The sequence below is a fragment of the Photinus pyralis genome, unplaced genomic scaffold (genome assembly GCF_008802855.1).
Source record: "Photinus pyralis isolate 1611_PpyrPB1 unplaced genomic scaffold, Ppyr1.3 Ppyr1.4_LG6, whole genome shotgun sequence".
Classification (NCBI taxonomy): Eukaryota; Metazoa; Arthropoda; class Insecta; order Coleoptera; family Lampyridae; genus Photinus; species Photinus pyralis.
In genome coordinates, this window is record NW_022170663.1 from 39,077,992 (window position 1) to 39,104,148 (window position 26,157).

At 37.5% G+C, this 26,157-nt stretch overlaps 2 protein-coding genes, 1 long non-coding RNA gene and 1 pseudogene across 3 annotated transcripts; 3 read left to right on the plus strand and 1 right to left on the minus strand.

The window, feature by feature from the left end:
* The first annotated feature begins 2,243 nt into the window (after positions 1-2,243).
* Positions 2,244-2,946, plus strand: LOC116173150. Its single transcript, XR_004145882.1, has 2 exons — positions 2,244-2,666; positions 2,725-2,946. It is a non-coding gene; the product is annotated as an uncharacterized LOC116173150 (long non-coding RNA).
* Positions 2,947-4,452: 1,506 nt separating this feature from the next.
* On the plus strand, positions 4,453-5,868 carry LOC116174633 (zinc finger protein 845-like). Its single transcript, XM_031492573.1, has one exon. It carries the CDS (start codon positions 4,453-4,455, stop codon positions 5,866-5,868), a length of 1,416 nt encoding a protein of 471 aa, XP_031348433.1.
* Positions 5,869-13,580: 7,712 nt separating this feature from the next.
* On the plus strand, positions 13,581-19,493 carry LOC116173820. The gene is made up of 6 exons (XM_031491530.1): positions 13,581-13,984; positions 14,419-14,631; positions 14,687-14,851; positions 17,820-18,027; positions 18,076-18,271; positions 18,321-19,493. The coding sequence occupies exons 2-6, from the start codon at positions 14,449-14,451 to the stop codon at positions 18,520-18,522; spliced, it is 954 nt and encodes a 317-aa protein (XP_031347390.1). The 5' UTR covers positions 13,581-13,984; positions 14,419-14,448; the 3' UTR covers positions 18,523-19,493.
* A 3,280-nt stretch (positions 19,494-22,773) lies between these two features.
* Positions 22,774-25,054, minus strand: LOC116173819 (annotated as a pseudogene).
* Positions 25,055-26,157: the final 1,103 nt, after the last annotated feature.

Here is a 26,157-nt window from a genome sequence, read left to right on the forward strand (position 1 = left end):
TAATAAATACTGTTTTGAAGACCATTTGTTGACACATGGAGGTTTTGAATGTGCCAAATGTGATTTTGCAACTAATACTGAAAATAATTTTAAAAACCACTGGTTAATACATCAGATTTCAAAAGAATTTAAATGTAGCCAATGTGATTACGTAACTAGTAGTAAAGGCTATTTTAATACTCATCTGTTAACACACAAACGTTTGAAAGATATAAAATGTAACCAGTGTGACTATGTAACGAATAGTAAAGGTTGTATTAAAGCTCATGTGTTAATACACAAGATTTCCAAGGATTTAAAATGTGGCCAGTGTGACTATGCAACCAATGATAAATACAATTTTAAAAGCCATCTGCTGGTGCACGGTACTTCCAAGAACTTAAAATGCAGTGATTGTGATTACGTAACCAATAATAAACGTAGTATTAAAACACATGTGTTAATACACCGGGTTTCCAAGGATTTAATATGTAGCCAGTGTGACTATGCAACCAATAATAAAGGCAGTTTTAAAAACCATCTGTTAATACATAAAAGTTCAAAAGATCTAAAATGTACCCACTGCAATTACACAACCAATTATAAAGGCAGTATTAAAGCCCATCTGTTACTACACAACAGTTCCAAGCATTTAAAATGTAGTCAGTGTGAGTATGCCACCAATAATGAAGTCCGTTTCAAAAATCATTTGTTAATACACAAAAGTTCTAAGGATTTTAAGTGTAGCCAGTGTGATTACGTCACTAATTACCAACAGAACTTACAAAGGCATCTGTTAAGACACAAGATTTTCAAAGACTTTAAATGTAGCCAGTGCGATTATGGAACCAATTTTAAATACAAATTAAAATCTCACCTTTTAATACATCAAAGTTCTAAGCATTTAAAATGTAGCCAGTGTGATTACGCAACCAATAATAAGAGCAATTTTAATAAACATCTGTTAATACACAAAAGTTCTAAAGATTTACAGTGTAGCCAGTGTGATTACGCCACTCATAATAAAATCAATTTAAAAATGCATCTGTTAAATCACAAGATTTCCAAAGATTTAAAATGTAGCCAGTGTCATTATGAAACCAATAATAAGGGAAATTTTAATAAACATCAGTTAAAACACAAGGTTTCCAAAGATTTAAAATGTAGCCAGTGTGATTACGAAACCAATTATAAAACTCTATTTAACAGACATCTGTTACAACACAAGACTTCCAAAGATTTTAAATTGTGCTGATTGATGGAGCATGAGGTTAGTTAGGTTTAATACCTACCTGTAAGTGTACCAATTGTAATTCTATTACTTTTATGATTTTCCTGGTGTTATGGGTGCATCAATTGCAAACATGTAGCCATTAAACTCGCCAGGAGAGAAGGCCGGTCACAGAACACTTGGTGCCGATCTACAATCGTTTGCTTTAATATGAAAAGCATAAGATTGTAGATCGGAATCGGGTTTTCCGTGACCTGCATTTTCTCAATATAAATTACCCACAGATCGAAAGGGATACTATTCTATAACACTATAATTGGTTTAATAGGAGATATTATTAATAACTTATCTGCGCGCTGCTCAATAAACAAAGTTAAAGTTAATACAAGAGTAAAATGTTTTTATAGGATTGCTTTCTATTTTGCAACATGTAAGTCCATGTAAGTGTATCATCATGTTAAATTTTTTGTGTTTTTCTTTACCATTCTTATTGATATGCAGTAATTAGGTACGTACATTCATTTTATCTTTCTTTAATTTTTTTATGTTCTAATGCAGTAGGTATACGCTTCTATTTTTACTTTTATGATTGTTTATATATCATCAGTCTGTTGAACAATATAATATTAGCCATTTGCGGTGTTGCCACTTTTTAAACGTATAACAAGTGCACAGCAGTACATGTACAATGACCAAAATGACTTAAACTGTACATCTTCCTGTGGAACACCGTAACTTATTTCAGCTTAGCTATAGTAGTTCTAAAGTCACTAGATATAGAAAGTACCGCAACCATCCGCCATTTTTGGGCAAATTTGCTGCCAACTTAAAAAAATTGACAAATAAAATCTGAATAGCTGTCATTTTTTATAACCTAACTTCATAATACTGTCATGTTTTATAAAAATATGTACAGATATCTACGTTGAGATAAAAGGGCTAAACTCCGTACAATCTGCGCATGCGAAAGAAACGTCAATGTTGCAATGTTATTAATTAAAATGTAGGTTAGATTATTGTTTTCAATGTTTTCATCACAGGCCGTTATAATGAATAAACATATTCGTAAATCGTAATGTACATTTAAACTCGCACTTTTGAGGTTGTATACCAAGAGCCATGTTTCCCTGCAGCAGTATAAATTCCGAAAAGGACAGTATAAGCCCTATGTTCACAAATCGTAACCCAAGACATTTCAAATATCTACGAATCGCTCATAAACCGGACGGCTACTACGATGATAAAACTGGAACGCTCCTACTGGCATAAATATACAAATTTGCTTTCCTACCGCCTCCAATAAGATAGCCCGATTGTAGATGGCAATCGACACAAACAGGCCGTCACGTAACTTCATTGCTCGTGCATTACTTCAACGGACCCGACACTCACCACTAGCACGAAGGAATGGGCCATCAAAACCAGGCTGTATAAGACCATGCACCAAGTCATTGGCGTACGTGAATGTCACACGGTCACGTCCCTGCATTCAATTTAATGTTTGCTACTTGTAGATTTCAGTTGTTCGTACAAAGATGCCTTGCAAGCAGTCCGACAGATTTTATGTGCGATTGCAAACCCGAACACAACGTCAGTAAGGTCGCAAAGTTTCTAATGTGCTTCAAGATTTCAATTTGAAATTGCCAATTCACTATAACTAAGGTGCCCTTTTTATTATTGTGTAGTTTATTATTTAATGTTTAAAATATTGGTAAGCAATAAAAAGTTTACATATTTATCAAATTTATTGTTCTTGAAACCCATTAACTTCTTAAAAAATCAAATAAACGGTTTTTCATGCAATCTAGAAATTAGTAAAAAGCACCTTTTTTGGAAGAACCTTTGAGAACAGGGAAGCATCTCGGGAAACTGAACGTAGGGCTTTCTATCACTTCATTGGAGCGACCCAATACTCAGCCTTCTCTTTACAGAAACTATGGAAGCACAAGTACAAATAAAACTTTATTGTAAATTATGCAGCTATCTACCTAATAGGTACACAATTTAAGATCGATTCACATTATCTGTCAAGTCAGATTATATCCCACGGGTGTGGTAATCTTTCTCTCGTCCACGGCTCTCTTGACTACTCCGGCTCAGACAATTTCAAATTGAAATCTTGGAGCACGTTAGAAACTTTGCGACCTTATTGCCGTTGTGTTGGGGTTTGCAATCGTATATAAACTCTGTCGGACCGCTAGCAAGGCATCTTTGTACGAAGAACTGAAACCTACAAGTAGCAAACATTAAATTGAATGCAGGGACGTGACCATGTGACGTTCACGTACGCCAATGACTTGGTGCATGGTCTTATACAGCCTGGTTTTGATGGCCCATTCCTTCGTGCTAGCGGTGAGTGTCGGGTCCGATGAAGTAATGCACGAACAATGAAGTTACGTGACGGCCTGTTTGTGTCGATTGCCATCTACAATCGGGCTATCTTATTGGAGGCGGTAGGAAAGCAAATTTGTATATTTATGCCAGTAGGAGCGTTCCAGTTTTATCACAGTAGTAGCCGTCCGGTTTATGAGCGATTCGTAGGTATTTGAAATGTCTTGGGTTACGATTTGTGAACATGGGGCTTATACTGTCCTTTTCGGAAATTATACTGCTGCAGGGAAACATGGCTCTTGGTATACAACCTCAAAAGTGCGAGTTTAAATGTACATTACGATTTACGAATATGTTTATTCATTATAACGGCCTGTGATGAAAACAATAATCTAACCTACATTTTAATTAATAACATTGCAACATTGACGTTTCTTTCGCATGCGCAGATTGTACGGAGTTTAGCCCTTTTATCTCAACGTACAGATATCTCCAAACAGGTGGAACAATCCCTAACATTAAAGTTACTAGAATCTGGTAACTTCCGCCATTTTTGGGCAAAAATCATGCGTTCTCTCTCTAACACACGAGCCCAATGGAATGCGGTACTTTCTATATTTAGTGACTTTAAGTAGTTCAAACGTAACATCATAGTTCTATACACCAGTTTTTGAATTGTAGTTCTATTTGAAATGATTTCCTTTCTCTTCGTATGGAATGTTTAAGTTTTTCTCTGCAATTACATCCAGTGGGTTTTCCTTGCTATAAATAAGTAATTATAAGTACATTACATAGCGCTTAATCACGGCGTCCTTAATATGAGAGGTAGATAGTTGCATTAGTTAGTAATTATTTTGCTTTGTGGCAAGCGGAATTGCGTTTTGTGGTTTACTTTTTTGTGAGAGATTATCATGGATAGTATTATTAAAACAGAACTACAAGAAGAAGATGCGGAGGTCAGCTTGGAAATTAATGGACAACATCAGAAACAGATTGACGTGAAGCAAGAGGAGGATATAAACTGCTTTCTTAATGGCCAAGAGTTTACTATGAATGAAGGACGGGATTCCTGTCGGATGCAAAGAAAACGCAAATCTGATAGTGATGCCAACAACTTGAATTACCAACTTTTAAATCAACATCAGCTTAGTAACATTACAATGCCACCCGGCACCACAATAGTTTTTCTACCATTTGTAATACCTTTAGCCTCTTCAAACGGTTACAGCACGGAGTCTGTTTCAAATGAAAACCGACACAGTGCTAAGAGAAGAAAAGGTAACAATCCCACATTACAAGACATTGTAGTAATAAGTGATGACGAAGAAAATCACCTTTTCAATGAAGATTTAAGCTTAAATCAGGAGTCCAATTGTAGAATGGAAATAAACCGATTCGGCAATGATAGCAATAACTTATCAGACACGCATCATCAATCAATTGGTGCAGCGACAGTTTCTTCAAATAGTGGTCATTTGGGTGGTCGTAAATCAACAATGGACAATGTGAATTTCCACCGTTTACCTGAGCTTAAGCAAGAAGCTGAAATTAACTGTATGCTTACAGACCAAGATTTTAGTATAAATGAAGCACAAAACTGTAGCATGCAGAGACACGGCGAAGAAATTGGGTCACCCTTGGATCAAACCGGCCAAGTTTCAAATGATGCCACTGTGGCACAAATGTCGACTGTTTCAGATGAGCAACACTTGAATGATGAACAATGCGAAAACACAGTTGTTGAAGACGAGAATTTAACTTCGAATATCGGCCAACGAGTTAAATGCCATCACTGTAGCTTTACAACGAAATGGAAGACCAGCTTAATCAAGCATATAGAAGGACGTCATCGTTTGTACGAATTTAATTGTGCTCATTGTAGTTTCACGACGAATACAAAGTGGAACATAATTAGCCATATTCAGTTTCTTCATCCCCACGATTCTTTAGAAAATTTGAAATGTGACAAGTGCAAATATACCACGAAGCGAAAGAAGGGGTTAATGTTACATATGCTTACTGTTCATGGTACGAAACGGTATCGTTGTCAACAGTGCAGCTTCACTACAAAATATAAGTCATGTTTAAGTAACCATGTGAGGGGACGTCATGGTGCGGAGAAATATTATTGTCAGCAGTGTAGTTTCGTCACGAATGCGAAAGCTAATTTGGCAAGGCATGTGCGTGGACAACATGGTACGGAAAAATATGACTGTCAACAGTGCACTTTCACCACGAGGAATAGAAGAAATCTAAGCCGTCATGTGAAAATGCATCACTGTAAAGAAGGAATTCCATTGTCCGCGGAAAGAACTTTGACCAGTTGACAATAGTTGTTTATATGGGTGTCATCAATGACTGGAAATAACATTTGCATGATTTATGACCTGTGGTACTAGACAAACTGCAATGACGTTTCTGTAATCTGCCTTATAAGTAAGTAAAGTACAAGACAACTGTAAATATCTGCTACTATAATAGCTAATTGTAGTTTTATATTCCATTTTAGACAAATATGTTTATTGTATAAATATTGATGGTGCAATTATATACTTACACATATAGATCTTTCGTAATACCAAGACCTGCCTGAATGTCTGTCTGTGTTCTCACTTTCTCAGCACAGACCCCTAATTAGTACACTAGATAGAAAATTTTTCGGTTTTTTTGCAATAAATTCAGTAGTGTGCACCATAAAATTAGGTTGATGATAACTCAAGGAGAAACCAAACCCAGTCTGCGAAAAATAAATCATTTACCATTCCACTGCCTTAATATTATGCCTAAAAATGCATCACACCTCCCTGAACGTATGCAATCCAAACTACACGTACCGCAATGAAGAACCATGAGTTCAGTAGATCGAATAATGAGGGCGCCACTAAAAAAAAAGAAAACGTTGCAACAAGACGTGCATCCTTAGACCATATAGTACATGGACTGCTATTCGCCCTATGCTTTCAATACAAAATGGATGGTCACGGATAGAGGGCACTGTAGTCGTGGGTTGTGGGTATGTGAATCTCAGGGTAAACTAAAGTCGTGTAAACACCACTAGGATCGTTTAATTAGCAGATTTATAGTAACCGCGTAGTAGGGGAAGCTTTAAATACTCTTCATTATTTGCTATACGCTATACAAATAAGAATAAGTTTGCTTTTTTTGGGATATCTAGGCGATTAATTAATTGACGTTTGTTAATTTATAGGTTGACAGTCTCAAATCGTGCCTCATCGGACAACTTCGGGCAGACTCGTTTACCCTGAAACTCACATAGCCAGGCGATGTCCTTGACCATATTTTAGTTACAATTAGCAGTCCATGTACTATATGGTCTAAGCGTGCATCTCATGCATAGACATATGAGTATTATGTGTATGATCTCATGATACAACTCTGTGGTACTAACTGAAGGACCAAAGTGACAAAAAACAAATTAGCGACATCTGGCAGATCTTTGCATCTGGTGACAAGCTTTTAAAGCCATGAAGTGATTTCCCGCTATCCTATTCGATCTAATTAATAAAATAATATCGATAAAATTAAAAACACTTGAAAATCTTTGAGGAATTGAATTTATATTCAATGGTACAAGCACAGAGTTGTATACAGGGTGTAGAAAATGTTTACGCACCATAGGCACTTCAATGCTAATTTCTTTATATCGAAATATTTTCTTCCCTAATTAATTTAGAGCAAAGTTGTAAGTAGATTTCTTGTAGCTTGAAAAATTCTGCGTCTGCTCATGTTCTCATTTATTAACGAGCTCCTCGCGAGTTTATAATTTTGCGGTGTCTGTCCGTCCGTTAACACGATATATTTCGATAACGAAGGGACCGATTACGATGAACTTTTGTAGGTGGATTCTTTATCAAATTTGTAGATCGGAGTTCGTGAATTGGCAATGTAGCCCAAAAAATAAATTAGGCTTTATCGGTACCACTAAAAAACATTTTTCACTAGCTTTCCAACGATGTGTCACATGTTGCCATTTAGGATTTTTGAAGGGGGGGGGGGGGGGGATTATCACTCTTAACGTCAATTAGGTACCCGAAACAACACTGTTTCTCTATTTACTATATACAGCTTTGTGCATTATCCTTTAAAATACAATGCTGTTATTTTAAAGCTCAGAGTAACAAAATTTCTTACTCTGAGTTTTGTCACAATTCTTATATTAGCAACTATTTACAAATCATTTATTATTTGTGCCATAATCACAATCAGCACATTTAAAGTAGGTGTTTAGAAACGGTATGTTTTAAAAGGTACTGTTTCAGAGAAGGTTTATATATTTTGTCCCAAAATCAATGGTCACATTTAAAATCTTTAGAGACTTTATGCTTTGAAAGATGATGTTTCAAATTTCGTTTAACATTTGTCCCATAATCACAATTAGCACATTTAAAATCCTTAGAACTTTTATGTTTTAAAAGATGTCTGTTAAAGGAGTATTTGTTGTTTGTTCCATAATCACAATCTGTACATTTAAAAACCTTAGAAACTTTGTGTATTAAAAGATGTAGTTTGTAGTTGCCTTTAACATTTGTTCCATAATTACAATTAGCGCATTTAAACTCTTTAGAAACTCCGTGTTTTAAACGATGTTGTTTGAACAGGTGCTGTTTAAGAGAGCTTTTATATTTCGTTCCAAAATCACAATTAGCACATTTAAAATACTCAGAATCGGTATGTATTAAAAGATGCCGATTAAAGTTGGCTTTATCATTTGTCCCATAATCACAATCAGCGCACTTAAAATCTTTCCAAATTTTATGATTTAAAAGATGTCGTTTGAAATGGTGTTTGATATTTGTCCCATAATCACAATCGGCACATTTAAAATCCTTAGAAACAACTTTATGTGTTAGTAGATGTCGTTGGAAAGTGGTTTTATCATTTGTCTCATAATCACAATCAGCACATTTAAAATCCTTCAAAACTTTATGTTTTAAAAGATGTCGTTTGAAGTGGTGTTTGTTATTTGTCCCATAATCACAATTGGCACATTTAAAATTCTTAGAAACATCATGTTTTAAAACATGTTGTTTAAAGTTGCTTTTGCGATTTGTCCCATAATTACAAGTAGCACATCTAAAATCCTTAGAAACTTTATGTATTAAAAGATGTTGTTTAAAATTACCTTTAACACTTGTCCCATAATCACAATCCGTACATTTGAAATCTTTTAAAATTTTATGTTTTAAAATGTGTTGGTTCAAGTCATATTTATTGTTTATCATATAACCACAGTCAGAACATTTAAAATCCTTAGACACTGTTTTACACGGAGTTAAAAGGCGACTTTGAAAGTGTAGTTCTTCATTATCAGGAGATTTAGAACACAGTGTACTAATGGTAATTTCGTCCTTTATTGTCACCAAAGCTTCGTTGTTTACTGAAATGTGTTCCTGAAGAAAGGAATGGATTTCTTCTTCTTGTTTTGGTTCAATTTTAATGAGTATGGTGCCATCATCTCCATCCATACCTAACAACAAAAATGTTGTAAATAAATGTGTTAAAATCTGTTTTATCAAAAATCTATTTTGGTATTAAATAATACAGACCGAGATCCCAGGGCAACCAGACATTACTTACTTCCTGAGTAACAGAATTTGTTGAATAAGGTGTGCACTACGCCACTAGTAATTATTTGGTTATAATAAAAAAAAATTGTTTAGGTTAAGTTATAGAATAAATCAAATAAATGCAGAACAATAAATTTTATGAATAAATGTAAAGTATATAATATAATATAAATATATATAATCTAGTGAGTTGATCTTTGCTTTAAATAAATGCTAATCGCTAGCCCAGCTGGTGGGTGTACCGTGAACTAAAGGACAAAATTCATAGGAGCGACATCTGGTGACAAGCTTCTAAAGCCAATGATTTTTGGTCGGGATTAAATGAGTTGATTTAAAATGCCCCTGGCTCCCGGACTACTAGTAGTGCTTGGCTGCCAAAGTAAAGGGCTACCACTCAGAGGTCGTGGCGACGTACTATTATCCACACTGCACTCCCAACGCCACAGTAATTATTACATATTAAAATATACATTGCTCGAAAATGAGTTTATTATTTGTGCCATAATCACAATCAACACATTTGAAATAGATACCTACTACTTATGTGATCAAAAATGAGTACATAAACTGAACTTTCAAAAGCGACTCGACAACTCATTTTTGATCGCCCGTTATTTAGAAACGGTGTGTTTTAAAACGTGCTGTTTAAGAGAGGGTTTATATTTCGTCCCAAAATTACAATGAGCACATTTAAAATCTTTAAAAACTTTATGTTTTGAAAGATGTCGTTTGTAGAAGAATTTAACGTTTGTGCCATAATCACAATCAGCACATTTAAAATCTTTAGAAACTTTATGGTTTAAAAGATGATGTTTCAAGTTGCGTTTAACATTTGTCCTATAATCACAATCAGCACATTTAAAATAACTAGAATTTTTATGTTTTAAAAGATGTCGGTTAAAGGAATATTTGTTGTTTGTCCCATACTCGCAATCAGTACATTGAAAATCTTTACAAATCTTATGTGTTAAGAGATGTTGTTTGAAGAGGTGTTTATAATTTGTTTCATAATGACAAATAGCACAATTAAAATCCTTTGAAACCTTATGTTTCAAAAGATGTTTGTTAAAGGCATATTTGTTGTTTGTCCCATAATCACAATCAGTACATGTAAAAACCTTACAAACTTTATGTACTAAAAGATGTTGTTTGTAGTTGCCTTTAACATTTGTCCCATAATCACAATCAGCACATTTAAAATCCTGAGAAACTTTATGTTTTAAAAGGTGTCGTTTAAAGTACTTTCCAACATTTGTCTTATAATCACAATCACCACATTTAAAGTCGTTAGAAACTTTATGTGTTAGAAGATGTCGTTTGAACATGCTTTTATCATTTGTCCCATAATCACAATTAACACATTTAAAAGATTTAGAAACTATATGTTTTAAAAGGTGCTGCTTAAGAGAGCTTTTATATTTCGTCCCAAAATCACAATTAGCGCATTTAAAACCCTTATCATCTTTATGTGTTAAAAGATGTCGATTGAAGTTGGGTTTATCATTAGTCTCATAATCACAATCAGCACACTTGAAATCTTTCGAAATTTTATGATTGAAAAGGTGTTGCCTAAAATAATATTTATTGTTTGTCTCATAATCACAAAGACGACATTTCAAATCCTTGTAAGTTTTATGTTTTAAAAGATGTTGTTTAAAGCTGCTTTTATAATTTGTCTCATAATCACAATCAGCACATTTAAAATCCTTCAAAACCTTATGTTTTAAAAGATGTCGTTTGAAGTGGTGTTTATTATTTGTCCCGTAATCACAATCGGCACATTTAAAATCTTTAGAAACTTTATGTTTTAAAAGATGTTGTTTAAAGTTGCATTTATTGTTTGTCCCATAATCACAATCGGTACATTTAAACTCTTTAGACACTGTTTTACACTCAGGTAAAAGGTGAGGTTGAAAGTCAGAGTGGTGCCGTACTTCTTCATTATCAAGAGATTTAGAACACAGTGTACTAACACCAATTTCATCCTTTATTGTGACTAAAGCCTCATTGTTGACTGAAATGTGTTCCTGAAGAAAGGAATGAATTTCTTCTTCTTGTTTTGGTTCGATTTTAATAAGTAGTGTGTCATCCTCTCCATCCATACCTAACAACAATAATATAAATGAATGTTAAAAATCGGTTTTATCAAACATCTATTTTGGTATTAAACAATACAGACAGAGCGAGATTCTAGGGCAACCAGTAGTTTCTGAGTAACAGAATTTGTTAAATAACGACGCCACCAGAATTATTTGGTTATAAAAAAAACTCCTAATAAGGTTACGTTTTTTCTCGTTGAGAATTTCAGTGTGAATACAGGGTGTTCTTTGAAATATGATGTAAATACCGAAGGGACTAAAAGCACAGTCTCACTTTCTATGTAGACTAAGTTCATATAAACATAGGTCCCCAAACGCTGCGTTATCGATCTACAGGGTGTTAAAACTTCAAGATTTTTAAGTTTTTTCTTTATATCCTGCAGTTTTTGAGATATCTCGCTCAAATTTGAAATATAAGTTACGCTGTAGGGCTTACATCATTGGTCGCGTCAATGGTAGTGAGAATCTACAGGGTGTTGTTTTTTCAAGGATCATGTTCAATTTTCCACCCCTAAACTTTTTTTCGGTGCACCACTGGTAGATTGTGAAACAAAAATTTAATTTTCTGATTTGTTTAGAAACCAAATTTTGCAAACTTCTTCGGTATGAATTTTGAACAACTTTAAAACCTTTGCTGCTGGGTATAGGGAAATGATATCAAATGACGAAGATTTTCATGTAGATTTAAGGTGCTCTATTTAAAATAACTAAGTTGCTATCCATTTCTGATAATATCGGAAGTGAAACAATCATAATGTTTTTTTTCGATTGATCATGAAAAACTATGTTGGTGAGAGTTTGAATACTTTTAGGGTTTATACAATGGTTTTAGGTAACGGTTGGCATGAACATGCCTCGTATATGTATTATGTTTTCACGACATAGTGGATCAGCGCGCCTTTCGCATATGAAGTGCTATGTGGGCTCTTTCTCCCCCTGGTCGAAAGCAAATATTTTACGTAATATTTGCTGTGTCGGTAAGTCTGGATCAAATTTTTATTTATCAGAAAAACTGCATCGTTAAAGGTGTTGTCCCCTTGCCGCCTGGTACCTACTGATTGTGATTCTTCCGCTCCACGTTGGGGGCCACTTGTTGAAAGATGGAATACAAAACTCTCTTCCGCACAAGACTTGCTTGTGAGATTCTCGATGGTGCACACTCACACGGACGTACATGCAATACACATAGAAATGGCAAAGTAAAAATGTGACATAACGTACATGTACTGGATTCCAATAAGCGAGATATAGCCAGGGGTGGATGGGACCGGCGGAATACCGGGAACTTCCCCGGTGGGCCGGTAGGATCCATGAGCGCTTTGGGGCTGGCAGCATCACTCAAACGAAAACACAAAACAGAGAGAGTGCCAGGCTGCGCCGCCACTTGCAGGGAATTAATTTAATTTTTTATTGCAAGAGCGAAGACAGATGTGACGCAATCTTTCCGGGAAATACGACGTGTTTGTTAAAGAACATTTTAGAATACTCGGGAGCCTTCCAGAATGAACGGCGTTTGCTATATAAGCAAATCGAATTGCGTTTCACTCAGTTCCAATTTCAACGCCGAAGTAATGAATAGTTCGCGCTTATAATTACTGTTATAAATTAATCCATTTTAAGAATTACACATTAATTAATTGATTCTTATTCTTTCGTAATGCTGATAATGTATAATTTCGATTAAGGAACAGATTGTGCAACAATAATCTAGAAGCATTTATGTTGTTGGGAAATAATTATCAACAATCAGTGTTAGAAAAAGCATAAATTAGGGCGCATTGAGTACCCCCTCCCCCACCCGCTAAGTGGGCCGATACTCAAGTACATTTCACGGACCGGTTCATATGGTTCCCCTCCGCCCCTGGATATATAGCTATATATGCGCTTGAGGTGAGCGAGACAACTATACGTATAGCATGCTTTCGATATTCAATGGGCACCACAGATTTTCGATATTTTCATCCGATTTGCACGACCTGTAAATCGGATGGTAGGTCGAACAAGTACGACTCAGATCGGTTTGCTTGATATGACCAAAGAATAATTATTATTATTAGCATAGGCATAGAGTAAATATTTCCTATAATGCCTAAAATCCTATTAGTTACTGTTTGATATGAGTAAGAAACTTTGTAACTTGTAACTAACTATTTCTAAAGTCTAAACCCCAAACGAGGGAAGGAGGTGGGCGAGGGTAACTTGATTTCAGGGTATTCAGACCATAACGCCGTAAACGAGTAAAGCGCAAATCAATACAGTTTTAAATGCCTTGTCCGAATGTAAATCCAATTTCAGCGGTTTGAACTGTTGCGGATTGCGGGTTGTGATGTAACATTCACCCCCGCCGCGCCCTTTCTTCCGTTCCGATATAAATATCTTGTGCAGACGTACGCCAGTTAAAATTCAAAAATAGGAAAGGTAGACGTTCATTAATTTTTTTTAGAAAGAAAACTATAGAGAAACTCGCGTGCGTGCGCTCCTATAAATAACAGCGACCGAAACTACTGTGATTGATGGTAGGCATAAGTTTGGCGTAATTGATTGAATACGGGCGGAGATTGCGCAAATACGAAAAAGAAATATTAATAACGAAGTAATTTCTGGTATAACACTTCGAACGGGCACACGCGTTGAAAATGTAGAAGCAGATGTGCGGCTTTCATCTCGTCAGTGGGCGTCGCGACGCTGCAGCAACGACGGCGTTGAGCACCGCGACGATGGTGTTCTCCAGCAAATTACCTCACAAATAAAATTATGTGAGTAAACATTCGTTTAATTAGCTCCTTAATTTTTAGCGCCGATTGTGCACCCCTGTTAGAAAAAGTGCCAATTACACACAGTTCGGCAAAGTGCGTTAACCCCGTGTCATTCTTAATTTTTTTTTCGCACTTGTCCTGAAGATTTTGTTAGGCGTATTAGAAATCAATGACGCATGCAGTATTGGCGACCCAATTGCGACGATTCATTTATTTCCAAGTGAAACGCGTGTCTTCAATGGATCGAGCTTATCGTTGAGACGCAAATATTGATCGCTGGCTGGATGCTGTGTCCTTGAATTTGCAACTTACCTAGAGATTGATTTTTAATTGCGATTGTCATTGACCTAATTCGCTTGTCGGCGATATGCATTATTGATTTCTGAATTTGAGATGAAACGGTTGCATCCCATTCAATTAGTAACATTTTTCAGGCTAACCAGACGCACAACACTTTTTTTGTAATGGCCATTCAAATTTTGGACGAAGATCATTTTGCCATTAGCGCAATTGTTACCGTATCAATGCAGCTGACATTCTTTTTGATAGCAGCCACATTTCAATTAGATAAGTTAACCGATTTCGCTGGCGGAATTAATTTTATCACTCTGGCGCTGCTCACATTCTTTCTAGGACAAGGCGGAAAGGTATGGAGTGGTACCTAATGGTAGTTGCGAACTTGTCCAAAGCTGTTTGTTTCAGAAATCGTATGATAGTCGGCAACTCATGGTTACTGTTTGCGTATGCCTTTGGGGCGCAAGACTATCCGGCTACCTTCTGTACCGAATATTAAAAATTGGGAGAGATAAACAGTTTGATGATAGACGAAGTAACATAATACGTTTTGCAATTTTCTGGACGTTTCAGGTGAGCTTGTGAAATCTGCGTTCCCACAATTTAATCAGAAATAGAACGATAGAAGAAATTTTTACATGCTTCTTTTACCTACACGATCACTTAATTTTTTATTCCGCAACTGAAGCTGACAAAATTTCTACAGAAATAGTTCTATTCGATACAACATCCTATTCAAAATAAATTTACACGCCTCTGGATGCTAAATAAAATGTAACCCACACAAAAGAATGGTATCTATATGAACTTAAAATTCAATTTTTCAATTAATCAGAAAAACATTACCAATATCTTTGGTTTAGGTTCGCTTATCACTCATAAAAATACACAAATTTGTTCACGGGATAAACTCCCCGTGGGTCGACCAATGTTAAAATGGCTTTGAGCGTAAATCTTTTATACAAAATCCCCAAAACGATCGATTCCTATTGTTACACAACGCAAAATGTTCCCGAATTGACAGTTGATTTATTAGCTGAAATTTAGCTTATTCGCTGAATTAACTTACAAATGTGCCGCAGTATGAAAATGTCAAACTACTTAAGGATTTAACACCCAACAAACTCACGAATTAATTGTTTTCAACCTTTTTTTGCGGTTGCCACATTATTCAAAATCTTATTGGCACCTCATATAAACAAAATAGGTGCACAAATTTGATTGATAAACTGGTCTTTTCACGCAACTAACCACTCCAAATATAGCGCAATTAAAAATTTAACCACCACGCCTTCGTGGCGACAATTTATTTTTACTCAAATACGCTATTCTAACAATACAATCAAACGAATTTGTTCGCGTACGTTTTAAAAGTTAAGTGCCCCCTTGAAAATTATACCAACCGGCCCGTCAACTTCGTTTTGCATCAACCAGTCACTTATTATTAGCTTACTTGCAATAGCAAATCGTCACAAATTTAGAAAGCACACCCGACAATAATTTCGTCGAAATGGCGGCACAGTTTTTTCGATTCATTCCGGCAATTAGCTGCAACCACGTACGATACCGCAGCTAACAGTTCTTTCGTATTCTTCGATTATACGAACTCGTCTTCACTTTCAATTGAAAATAAATATTATACGTGCTTTCGAGCGCGTCTGATAAAGGTAAGGTGGGTTGACTACGTGTTAAAAAGTGTGCAGTTCAATAATCTGACGATTTGAGCGTAACGTGAGAGAGTGGGACGGTCATAAACTCGCAAAACAACGGTACCTTAACATTCTCGAGCGCGTTAGAATTTTTAGCGCATTTTTGAAAAAAATACGCTATTATATTCGTTATTGCTGGCAGGCCGGCTGTCCGCGTTAGATCTCCACAACTACAATAGCTAGAGACTTCAAATTTTCACTAAAAGCTTTTGCTATAGTGTAGATGTGCAGGCACTAGTCTATTTTGAGTTAGATTACTTGTGAGATCGATAATTGAAGAAAATAATTTCGATATGGGTTTCGGAGGTGATATAATTTTACCGTTAGATAGCGCTACTAGTATAAAAACTTATTATTTACTTTGTGATTTGTTTTACAAAATGAAGACGTACCGTCTTGAAATTAAATAAAATTAATTATTTAACGCAGCCAAAATTACTCGTGAGATCGATAATTTTAAACTTCGCTAATAAAATACCGACCTGCATTACCAAAAATGCGCTTTAATCATGCATATGCTGATTTACAACTTGTTTTATATTTGGAGGAACGTTATTAAAGAATAACAAAAGTAATATTATCTGCCCATTTTCACTTCACATGGAATAAATCGTCAATGACGTACTACTGTGTCCAAAAAGTACCCGTAATTGCGTTATAAAAATGAAAAACCTCTATTTATTCATCTAAATGTATTTCATTGCCTTTAAAGTACTCCAAGTGGAGCATATACACTATCATGTGACTATTTCTTCGTATATTATTAAAAAAGTGTAGCGCGCCGCCCCGCCGGTGGAGGGATGTACATCATATAACTTTTCTTTGCCGTATCTACAATGAAAATTTTCGCTTACTTACATGATCACTTGGAGATTTTCACGCAAGCTCCCGAATGAATATCAATTGTTAACAATCGGCAAACAATCAGTCTATATAAGTTGGGGTAGTGATTATTTGATTAAGTAAACTACGCACGGACCGGTTATAGAATCTATTTGAAAATTATTAAAAGGTCTACCCGTCTATTATATTAATAAATACCAGCTAGGTGACCTTCTCCTTAGACATGGCAGCAGGTATAGAATTTTAGCCCCAACGGGGATATGGCATTAACGACCTGCTATCAAAGTGTGCTTTTGACTCTTAACGCAAATACAACTGCACCTGTTGCAGGCAAAAGCAAAAGTGACGCAACATTACAATGAACCGGCATGAACCTACTTCATTCATATAAACGACTAGGTTGCAGATATCAAAATGAAACCTTAAATTCTTTCTTGCGGACTGAGAAGTTTTCGTATACTGATCTTTGATGATGCGCAAAAGGTGTGACGTCGCACTATATTTAGTTGACATCCTCTGATTTCTTCCTCAACCGGAAATGGTTTCTATTGTTGGTTTAGTGCTGACGACGCCAAATCTTGCTTTTGGTTGGCGATTATGTGGCTCGTAACCCCTTTTCGCAGTGAATGCAAGTCTGGCGCGACCTAACTCAGATTCGAAGACACCTGTTTGAAGTCCTTTCATTGCGAATCCGAATACTCCGAGTATAGGTGCGTAGGTATTAAATAAAAATAAAGCACATTTATTCAAATCATATTACTCGCTTACGACAGAAATGTATTGAACCATTTTTGGAGGAAATTTTATCAGTTTCGGAGCAGGTTAAGAGTGGGATAAGTGATTGTTTCCGAGAAAAATGGTACCTTTAACCTACTTCCTGTCCTCCTACTCCTCTAGCTCCCACCTCGCTCCTCCTCCCCAACGTTGGGGACTTCCAACAGAAACGTCTTCCAGCCTTCTGGTACATTATCTAATTTAACCAATTTTAGGCAGTTTGGGTGTACGTGGTAAGTTTACCGGTGATAATCATCAACTCACCGCGCCATGCAATTCCACTGGCACCTCGCACGATGACCACTCTGGATTCGACCGGTACAGGTCTTTTTGTGATTGGACTTTTGGCAGAAACGTACGCCGACTTGCAAAAATTCTCCTTCAAGCAGGATCCTCACAACCAAGGCAAATGGTGCAATGACGGTAAACGGACACTCACGAAACGAAAGAGAAACTATAAGCTTGTTGTAGGTTTATGGAGATTGTCCAGGCACCCCAATTATTTCGGCGAAATTCTTCTGTGGTGGGGAATTTTCGTAATATCCTTAAACGTCTTGGATGGAATCGAATGGATCGCCATAATGTCTCCTATTTTTACAACCTTCATTATACTATTCCTGTCCGGAATTCCATTGCTCGAGCGGTCTTCCGACGATAAATACGGAGAGTAGGTGATCAAATATTGTAGAAAACGAATTAAGTTGGATTTATTGCAGCGATTCGGAGTATCGATACTACAAAGCTTCGACCTCTCCGCTTATTCCTATACCGCCCGCAATTTATGTGGAGGTACCACAATTTTTGAAATTCATACTCTGTTGCGAATATCCGATTTACGATTCGGTCGACCTGCGAGGGAAAAGGGTGAAGGGGATAAGCGAGTCAATTAGTGCATCCTTAGGACCGGCGCAAACCTAGCCGTGCTCATCACACGGTTAGCAGTTTACGACCGACCTTTGTACTTCCAATTACGTTGTTACTTTAAGAGAACATATGTCCTTTAAAGAAACGAAAGACGTACCGAAAGTTGATGTTTTAGATCTACAGGAAACCACCAATGATATATTCTGTGTGTCAAATGAATTAATCATCTAAGAACCTATAGTTGAGTTTTCTACTTAGAGCCAAACCGTTTTCGAAACAGGAGCAAAAGTCAGAAATAGGTATTATAGTTCTTTTGCAACATTTGAAGATTTGTTAAATGTTAAAGTGGAAGGAGAAAATTACATGAATGCAAGATGCCAAGCATCACTCAAAAGCCTTCCTTCCTTTACTCTTCACATTCTCCTAAAGATATACTTTAGATTTTAGGCGTTTTTGTTATTAATCTTATTCTATCGAGAGCCCAACTGAATGACCAACTTTTTCACTGAAAGAACCTACTCCTCTTTGTGTCTTTGTGTATCTTGCACGACTATAATTATGTCAGCATTTTCGCAGATATTTGAAACTCTTTTGAGTAACTTACACCGTTTCTCTTGGAAACATGGCTTCTAAAGCTACAACAATTATAATGACGGTGTTCTTCCAGTTTTTTGTGTGTTATTCAGTTTATCTTTTCTCAAAAATATGTAAACGAGCATATCCGTTCGCAACTATTGTCTGTGATTGAAATTTAAACAGGAGAGCACGCTCAATTGAATAGTGGATTTGTTAACTCTCTCAAATGTGACATCAACACACCAACCAAAACTATTAGTGCAAGTATTTCATGTGTTCAAATTGAAATGAATCAGTAAAGTAACCCTACGTGCCATGGGAGCTAATCGCGAAAAATTAGTTTATAAGTATAATGTTATTATGGCGCATTAGAAACACTTATTGGGTAACATTTAACTGAACTATGTTATAAGAATATATGATTGTGATTAAAAGCAGTAATATGACAATATGGTGTTATTATATACCTATATACCTATTCCCATCTCATAAATGACAATGTCTGGAATCGCCCCCCATTCGGTCCACTAGATAAATAAAAAATATCCACTTGAGCGGTCAAGCGCCATGTCCACAATAACTGTAGGATTCTCTCCAGGCCTACAAAAGCCAATCGAGCGGGTAAGCAAACAATTATTAACATCAGGTAAGTACGTACATACAGTGCGCGGCTAAAATATGGAACAAATTCATTTAAAAATCAGGTGTTTGATTACAAAAGATGCTCGCACACGTTGTGATAATCGACCATTATGGTTAGGCAACACACCTTTACATCTGAAACAAAAATATGATACGGTCTGTATATAACCAATCTACCGTTCTGCGTAGATGTCGAAAACTAGGGGATTTTTAGTTTTCTAACTCAATGGGATTTTCGTATGATTTTCGTAACGAAGCTAAAAATAGAGGGTGCAGAATGAATAAGATGGCGACGGTGTCGACGGAGGGCATCACGCGTTCCTGGTTTTTCTTCTTCATTATTTTGGTTGTGGTGTTTTTCTAAAGATGTGAGCTACTTCCGGGGTAGGAGCGTGCCAATGTTGAACGAAAAGTCTTTTCGTTCAACATTGGCACGATCCTATTCCAGATGTTGCTCGCATCTTAAAAAAACATAGATTGTAAATTGACACAAGGTGTGCTATGACCGGCAATCTTTCCTGGCGAGAGTTATACTGATAAATTGCATGTACCTAAATAGCATCAAAATGGGCATGACTTTGTTGGTGAAAGTTTGACATGACTATCTCTTTTCGTTCTCGAGTTAGACAAGGAACATGCAGACAGACGGACAGGCAGGCGGGCAAAACCATCATACAAGGGGATTTTTTTCCTTTCAAAAATTCCCTGACAAATTGAGTTTAAAACAGCTTAAATAAAACAAAATTAAAAGCAGTTCTATGTACCTTGATAACGCTTGGAGAAATATCGAGCACTTAAATACAAAGAGCACAAAAACACAAGAAACATCTGCTTTACAACAAGACGGGACAACCTCACCCAGTGGTCGCAACGACACTACCCTCTGGCTTCCTCCGTTCTAACGCAACGTTAACGCGAACTTAGTTCACGCGCAACAAATAGGGTTTAATTAATTAATTGTAAGGTGTGTTGCCCTATCTATGGGGGTATATCATCACATATAATACTTTATTCGGCGATAATGCGTATTATCAGTCTGGTCATCACGTATTCTCTGCAATGTTTCCTCTATTGTTATATGGCAAAATTTTAACTTGTTTAAAAATCTGCTTATGTATAAGAATAAAATGGTCTGGGCCTACAGACCATTTTGTATTTTTCCCGTAGGGATTTTCTTTCTGCTCTGTAAGGGGTGTTGCCTAATCGTAGGGGTATGTCACTACAAAACTAAACAAGTTAAAAAGTAATCGTAAACGATTTGCAAAAAGCGCATTTCCACTAGTATTCATTTCCTATTTGTAAGATGCTACTTCCGTTAAAATCCGGCCACAAATATGAAAGATAGCGTTGCACATGCGCAATCCATTTTTGACGCGCTACTTCAATTTCTGTTTATAAGAAGAATTTCATTTCAATGCTTTTCTAAATAAGAAAGTTGGAACTGCGCATGTGCAAATCTAAATTTTGAAACTAACGTTAGATTTTCCTTTGTTCCAAGCGCCTATGTACCAAATTTCATTTAAATGTTTCCATAGATAAAAAAGTTGGCACTGCGCATACGCAAATTGAAACTGGTGTTAGATTTTCCTTTATTCCAAGCACCTATGTATCAAATGTCATTTAAATGCGTCCATAAATAAAAAAGTTGACACTGCGCATGCGCAAAACCAAATTTTGAAACTGGCGTTAGATTTTCATTTATTCCAAGTGCCTACGTATCAAATTTCATTTAAATGCTTCCATAAATAAAAAAAGTTGGCACTGCGCATGCGTATCAAATTTCATTTAAATGCTTCCATAAATAAAAAAGTTAGCAATGCGCAATTTGAAACTGGCGTTAGATTTTCATTTATTCCAAGTGGCTATGCGTCAAATTTCATTCAAATACTTTTATAAATAAAAAAGTTTGCAATTCGGTTTATAAATGCGAAAAGGGCACTGTGAATTTTGAATCGATCGACTCAACTTTTGGCATTGCGTATTATATGGCTAAAGCTATGCCCATATTGAATTTCATGCAATTCAGTTCATAACTAACGGAGATCTAAAAGAGATCGGACATTTCTAAACAAAATTATCGTTCACACGGACAGATAGAGAGACAGACAGACAAGGGAACAGACGGACAGACCAACAGACAGACGACAGACAGCAATACGAAATTATAAACGATCTCTAGGATCGTTAATAAACGGCAAAAGTGTAAAATTATGGAACATGTAAAAAACGGTTTGTTGGTTTTTTTGCAATAACTTTTTCAGCAATAAACGCAGAAAAAATGCCTTCCTTGGTGCAAGCCTCGACACCATAACGAACAATAGCTCTTAAGATAAAGAACTAGTAGCGTCTCATCGAACGAGCGGACGGACGGACGGACAAACTGGCCACAATAGCGCATTTTTTTATTTTTGTGGAAATGCGCTAAAAAAACAATAATGGTCCCAAAATTGGTCTCTGCGAAACACCACTTTTTATGGGCAATCTTATCCAAAGTATGGGTTATTTAATAAAACGCTCTGCGCCCTGTTAGTAATCAACAGCTTGAGTCTTTAATATTATAGATATGCATTAGCTGGTTTACCAACGTGTTATGAAAGACCTCGACATCTGGCCTGGATGATCATGAATTAAAAGGCGGTCTACAGCTTTTCATGCGGCAATCCAGGGACTAATGCCCCTAAAATCCGTTTCAACGTTCGTAAGCTCGCCCAGCTTTGGAGTAGACGTAAGAATATCGAAAGCTCTATAAATAGCCTTAGCTTTCGTTGAAGGATTACGGCTGTCTGAATACCACTGTTCAATGGTCATCAGGGTTACCGGAGCTATATCAAACAACTGCTTCAAAAGTCTCTAGCAAGTGTCAGCAGTTTGACTTAGGGGTGATTTCACATCCTCTAGTTTGCCTGGTGGTGTCTCCACGTATTTGGTGCCTCGATCCCGTAGGTATACAGGCACTTTAGATGGGTACTCTAAGTGGAGTGTGAAGTTTCAGGGACCAAACGAGAGGTCGCTGGAGTGCTGACTAATGCGATTTGCTGATAATAATAATCGAAGCGTATTGTGTATTGAAACATTTTATTTACAAAACTATTCACGATGACAGACTAATTGAGACAGAAATTCGACGAGGGTACGTGTTGGTCTACCGGACATGCCAACGCGTAGATATTCAAACGTCTCCCCGTCCGACCACTTCGTGCCAAATGTATCCAAATGCAACCAATCCCCGCATGGCAAGAATTCGTGCAGGAAAGCCGCCGCATTGCATAGTCCAGCGGTGTGACCGGGCCCTCGTCCGATTGTTTTGGTATCGCAATTTTCAAATGCGCGAATCGACTCCTTGTAGCAATTCCAGAGGGGAAATCTCCAAATTCGATCTCCCGTATGCATCGAGGCAGCCATCATGTAGTCCCATAGCGCTTCTGAATTACTAAAACCGATTGACGAGGCGTCGCCTAAAGTTTCAGTGGATTCCGGGGTCATCGTGCCGACACTTATGATAAACCTAGGCCAAAAGTTTTGGGCGTATACCAGCGCGTCCGCGAGGATTAGACGTCCAGCGCAGTCGGAATCTTGAATAAAAATGCTTTTCCCATTCATAGCTTTCACGATGTCTCCTGGTTTGAGGGCGGAACATCCTGTCATATTTTCACACAGCGGTATTAAACATCGAATGTTCAAAGGCAGTTGGAGTGCTGCCACCGCTCGACTTGCAGCTACAATACAGGCGGCTCCAGCCATATCACCGCGCATCAGCGCTTGATCCTTGCAGCTTTTTACACAAAGCCCCCCACTATTGTAAGTTACTCCTTTGCCAATCAAAACGACCGGTCGTTCATCTTTAGATGCTCCATAATAACTTAACTCCATAAATATGGGAGGTTCGCAAGATCCTTGAGAGGCCGCCAGAAATGCGTACATTTTTTGAGTTTCGGCCCATCCCTTCACTTTCACCTCAACGTTAACTCCAGATTTGCACAAGACTTCTACGGCGTTTTGCGCAAACGATGTTGGCGTCATTAAATTCGCGGGCGTATCGGTCAGTTGCCTTGCAAGATTTTGTGCGGCAGCTTTCTGTAACCCTATCTGCCACCCTGTCCAATCGCAGTCGTCGTACAGCTCCAACTGTGGAATAGACATTCTATTCGTCTTGTTTTTCTTTTCTTGATACAACCACACGCCCAACGCGGCGCCCTCGGCTGCAGATTCAGCGTGTCCGAAACTCTCCACCATTACCTTCGTAATACGCATGCCTTGTAAAGCCTGACATCCGACTGCAGCCGCAATCCTGATAGTCTCCTTGCCCTCATCAATTTGCTCGAACACATCGTACCCTTGACACTCCTTCCCCAACCCAACCAACGCGACCGCGTGATACTCATCGTCCAAATGATAAAACAACTTCACCTCGCCTCTCTTCGGTAACGGCCCCACGTATTTCAGCGTGTCAAATAATTTACAATTTACCAGCCGATTATACTTTTCGGCCGCGGCCGTAAACTTCCCGGGATCATCCGGTTCGTCCGGATCACAATAAATTCCTAGGAGGACGCCCTTCGTATATTTGGGATCGGCGCACGGGTCGTCCACCCTTTTACACGCAATCCGGCGCACGTAATTTCCGGCTAAATTGAAACATACCCTTAACAATTTTGGTGACAGAAATTTTTCCATAACGTTCTACATGCGAGGCTAAATGTTACACCATCGCTTCAATTTTCATATATCCATTTACCAAAATAACTATAAAATGTCAAAGTGTTGACGTATAATTAGGTACCTAATATTCGTAATCGAGTATTCGAGATTTAGATTGAATACGTGCAACAGTGTTCCGTACATTGTACAATGAGTGTTCCGAGTGTTGAATTGAAATGGATTAAGTCTATCTAGAATTAAGAGGTGTGCTTAGTCAACTCGATACTCTTAATGAAGATTTCGGTAAGGAATCGGGAAGGAAGACGATAGCTGTTAGGAATTACTTCCTTTGGTCTTGTCTTCAAGTACTTAATCTAAGAAAGATCTACACGAAATAAAATGACTGTCAATCTACTGCAGATTCTACTACCCACCTCCCGCAAGTTCACTCATACCATCTCTAGATCAGAGTGTCGGACTACTTCTAAAGTAAAAGAGCACGAAGTGGCGGAATAGGGTACTAACAATAGTGATGGGTTACCTATCCGCTGGTGAGGTGAAAACTTGAATATCTCGAGAAGTGAGAACAAGTAGGTACTTGCAAAGGTAAAATGAAGGGTAGGAGACGGGATGTATCGGTCGGTGGGGCCAAATGGTCAAATCATCGGATTTATGGCTCAGTGGTAGAGCATTGGGTTATAAATCCGGAGGTCGGGTGTTCGAACCTGGATTGAGGTGAATTTTTCATCTATGGCGGAGATGGAAATTACTTTAGACCAGTTCCGAGCATTCTACCGGCTACTCCGAATTAGGTTTTCCTGCAGTTTTCCTAATTCGTGAGGTAAATACAGGAGTAGTATAGACCAACTTAAGACCTTCTGCAGAGGCACTTCTAAATAGCATTATGCGGGTCACTCTGTAATTGGGCGCATGCCTGTTGAGGGCCCAAAACAAGAGAGGGATAATAATAATAATAATAAATATGAATAAGAATGGGTTGCCCGGTTTCCGTGAGATAGTAGTTGCAAAGTGGAAGCGGATGGTGACAATAAGCCATGTATCAGTCGGAAGGGCCTAATCCTAATACGCGAATATTATTTTAAAAGGGTCGAAATTTCAAATTCGAATACCTGGAGAACTTAACTGTCGAAAGAAGGGAAAATGGAGAATAGGGGCAATGTATTCGCACGTTAAGATCGCTTTTACACGGGAAGATACAGTCCCCGGATACCGGGTATCTCAGACACACTTGAAACATTGCGTCTTATGGAGCCGTTCACATACGCATACTTCCCGCATACAGTATCGGCGACTCAATTTTGGTCTCGATAGTCCCAGTCGCCCGGCGATTTTTCGATTTTGGGGGACTGATGGGGTATTGATTCATTGCAACTGATGTTTACATGAGGAGACTTTTTTCATTAACCCAACTGGGAATGGAATTCATTTTTGTACGCAAGAAACACGAAGACCAACAAGATCTGCGCAGCTATCAAAAAGAATCAGTACCGAAACCGGAACCGATTGCATTTAAAGTACCGGAACCGTTTTGAATCATTTATGATTAGGCGAACCAGTACCGGTACCGTTATGATTAATGCTAAAAAACAGTATTCTTCGGTTCCCTCTTCTCTGATTTTTCCACATATAGACACCACATGCATGATGCAAGAACCCCCCTACCTCTCCGTCGCGACGGTTTTTAGAACTGGCAACACAGTGCGAGGCAGGCGCTTATCTCTAGATACTAAAAACGGCCTGATTTTTAGTCAAAATGCGCGCCGATTATCCCTCTTGTCTCCCGACATACTTTTATTCACGTTTACTATGAAG

Coding starts and splice junctions, on each gene's coding strand:
- LOC116174633 (XM_031492573.1), top strand. CDS start 4,453: ATGGATAGTATTATTAAAACAGAACTACAAGAAGAAGATGCGGAGGTC.
- LOC116173820 (XM_031491530.1), top strand. CDS start 14,449: ATGGCCATTCAAATTTTGGACGAAGATCATTTTGCCATTAGCGCAATT. Junction 14,852..17,819: donor CAATTTTCTGGACGTTTCAG/GTGAGCTTGTGA, acceptor AACCAATTTTAG/GCAGTTTGGGTGTACGTGGT. Junction 18,028..18,075: donor AGGCAAATGGTGCAATGACG/GTAAACGGACAC, acceptor AGCTTGTTGTAG/GTTTATGGAGATTGTCCAGG.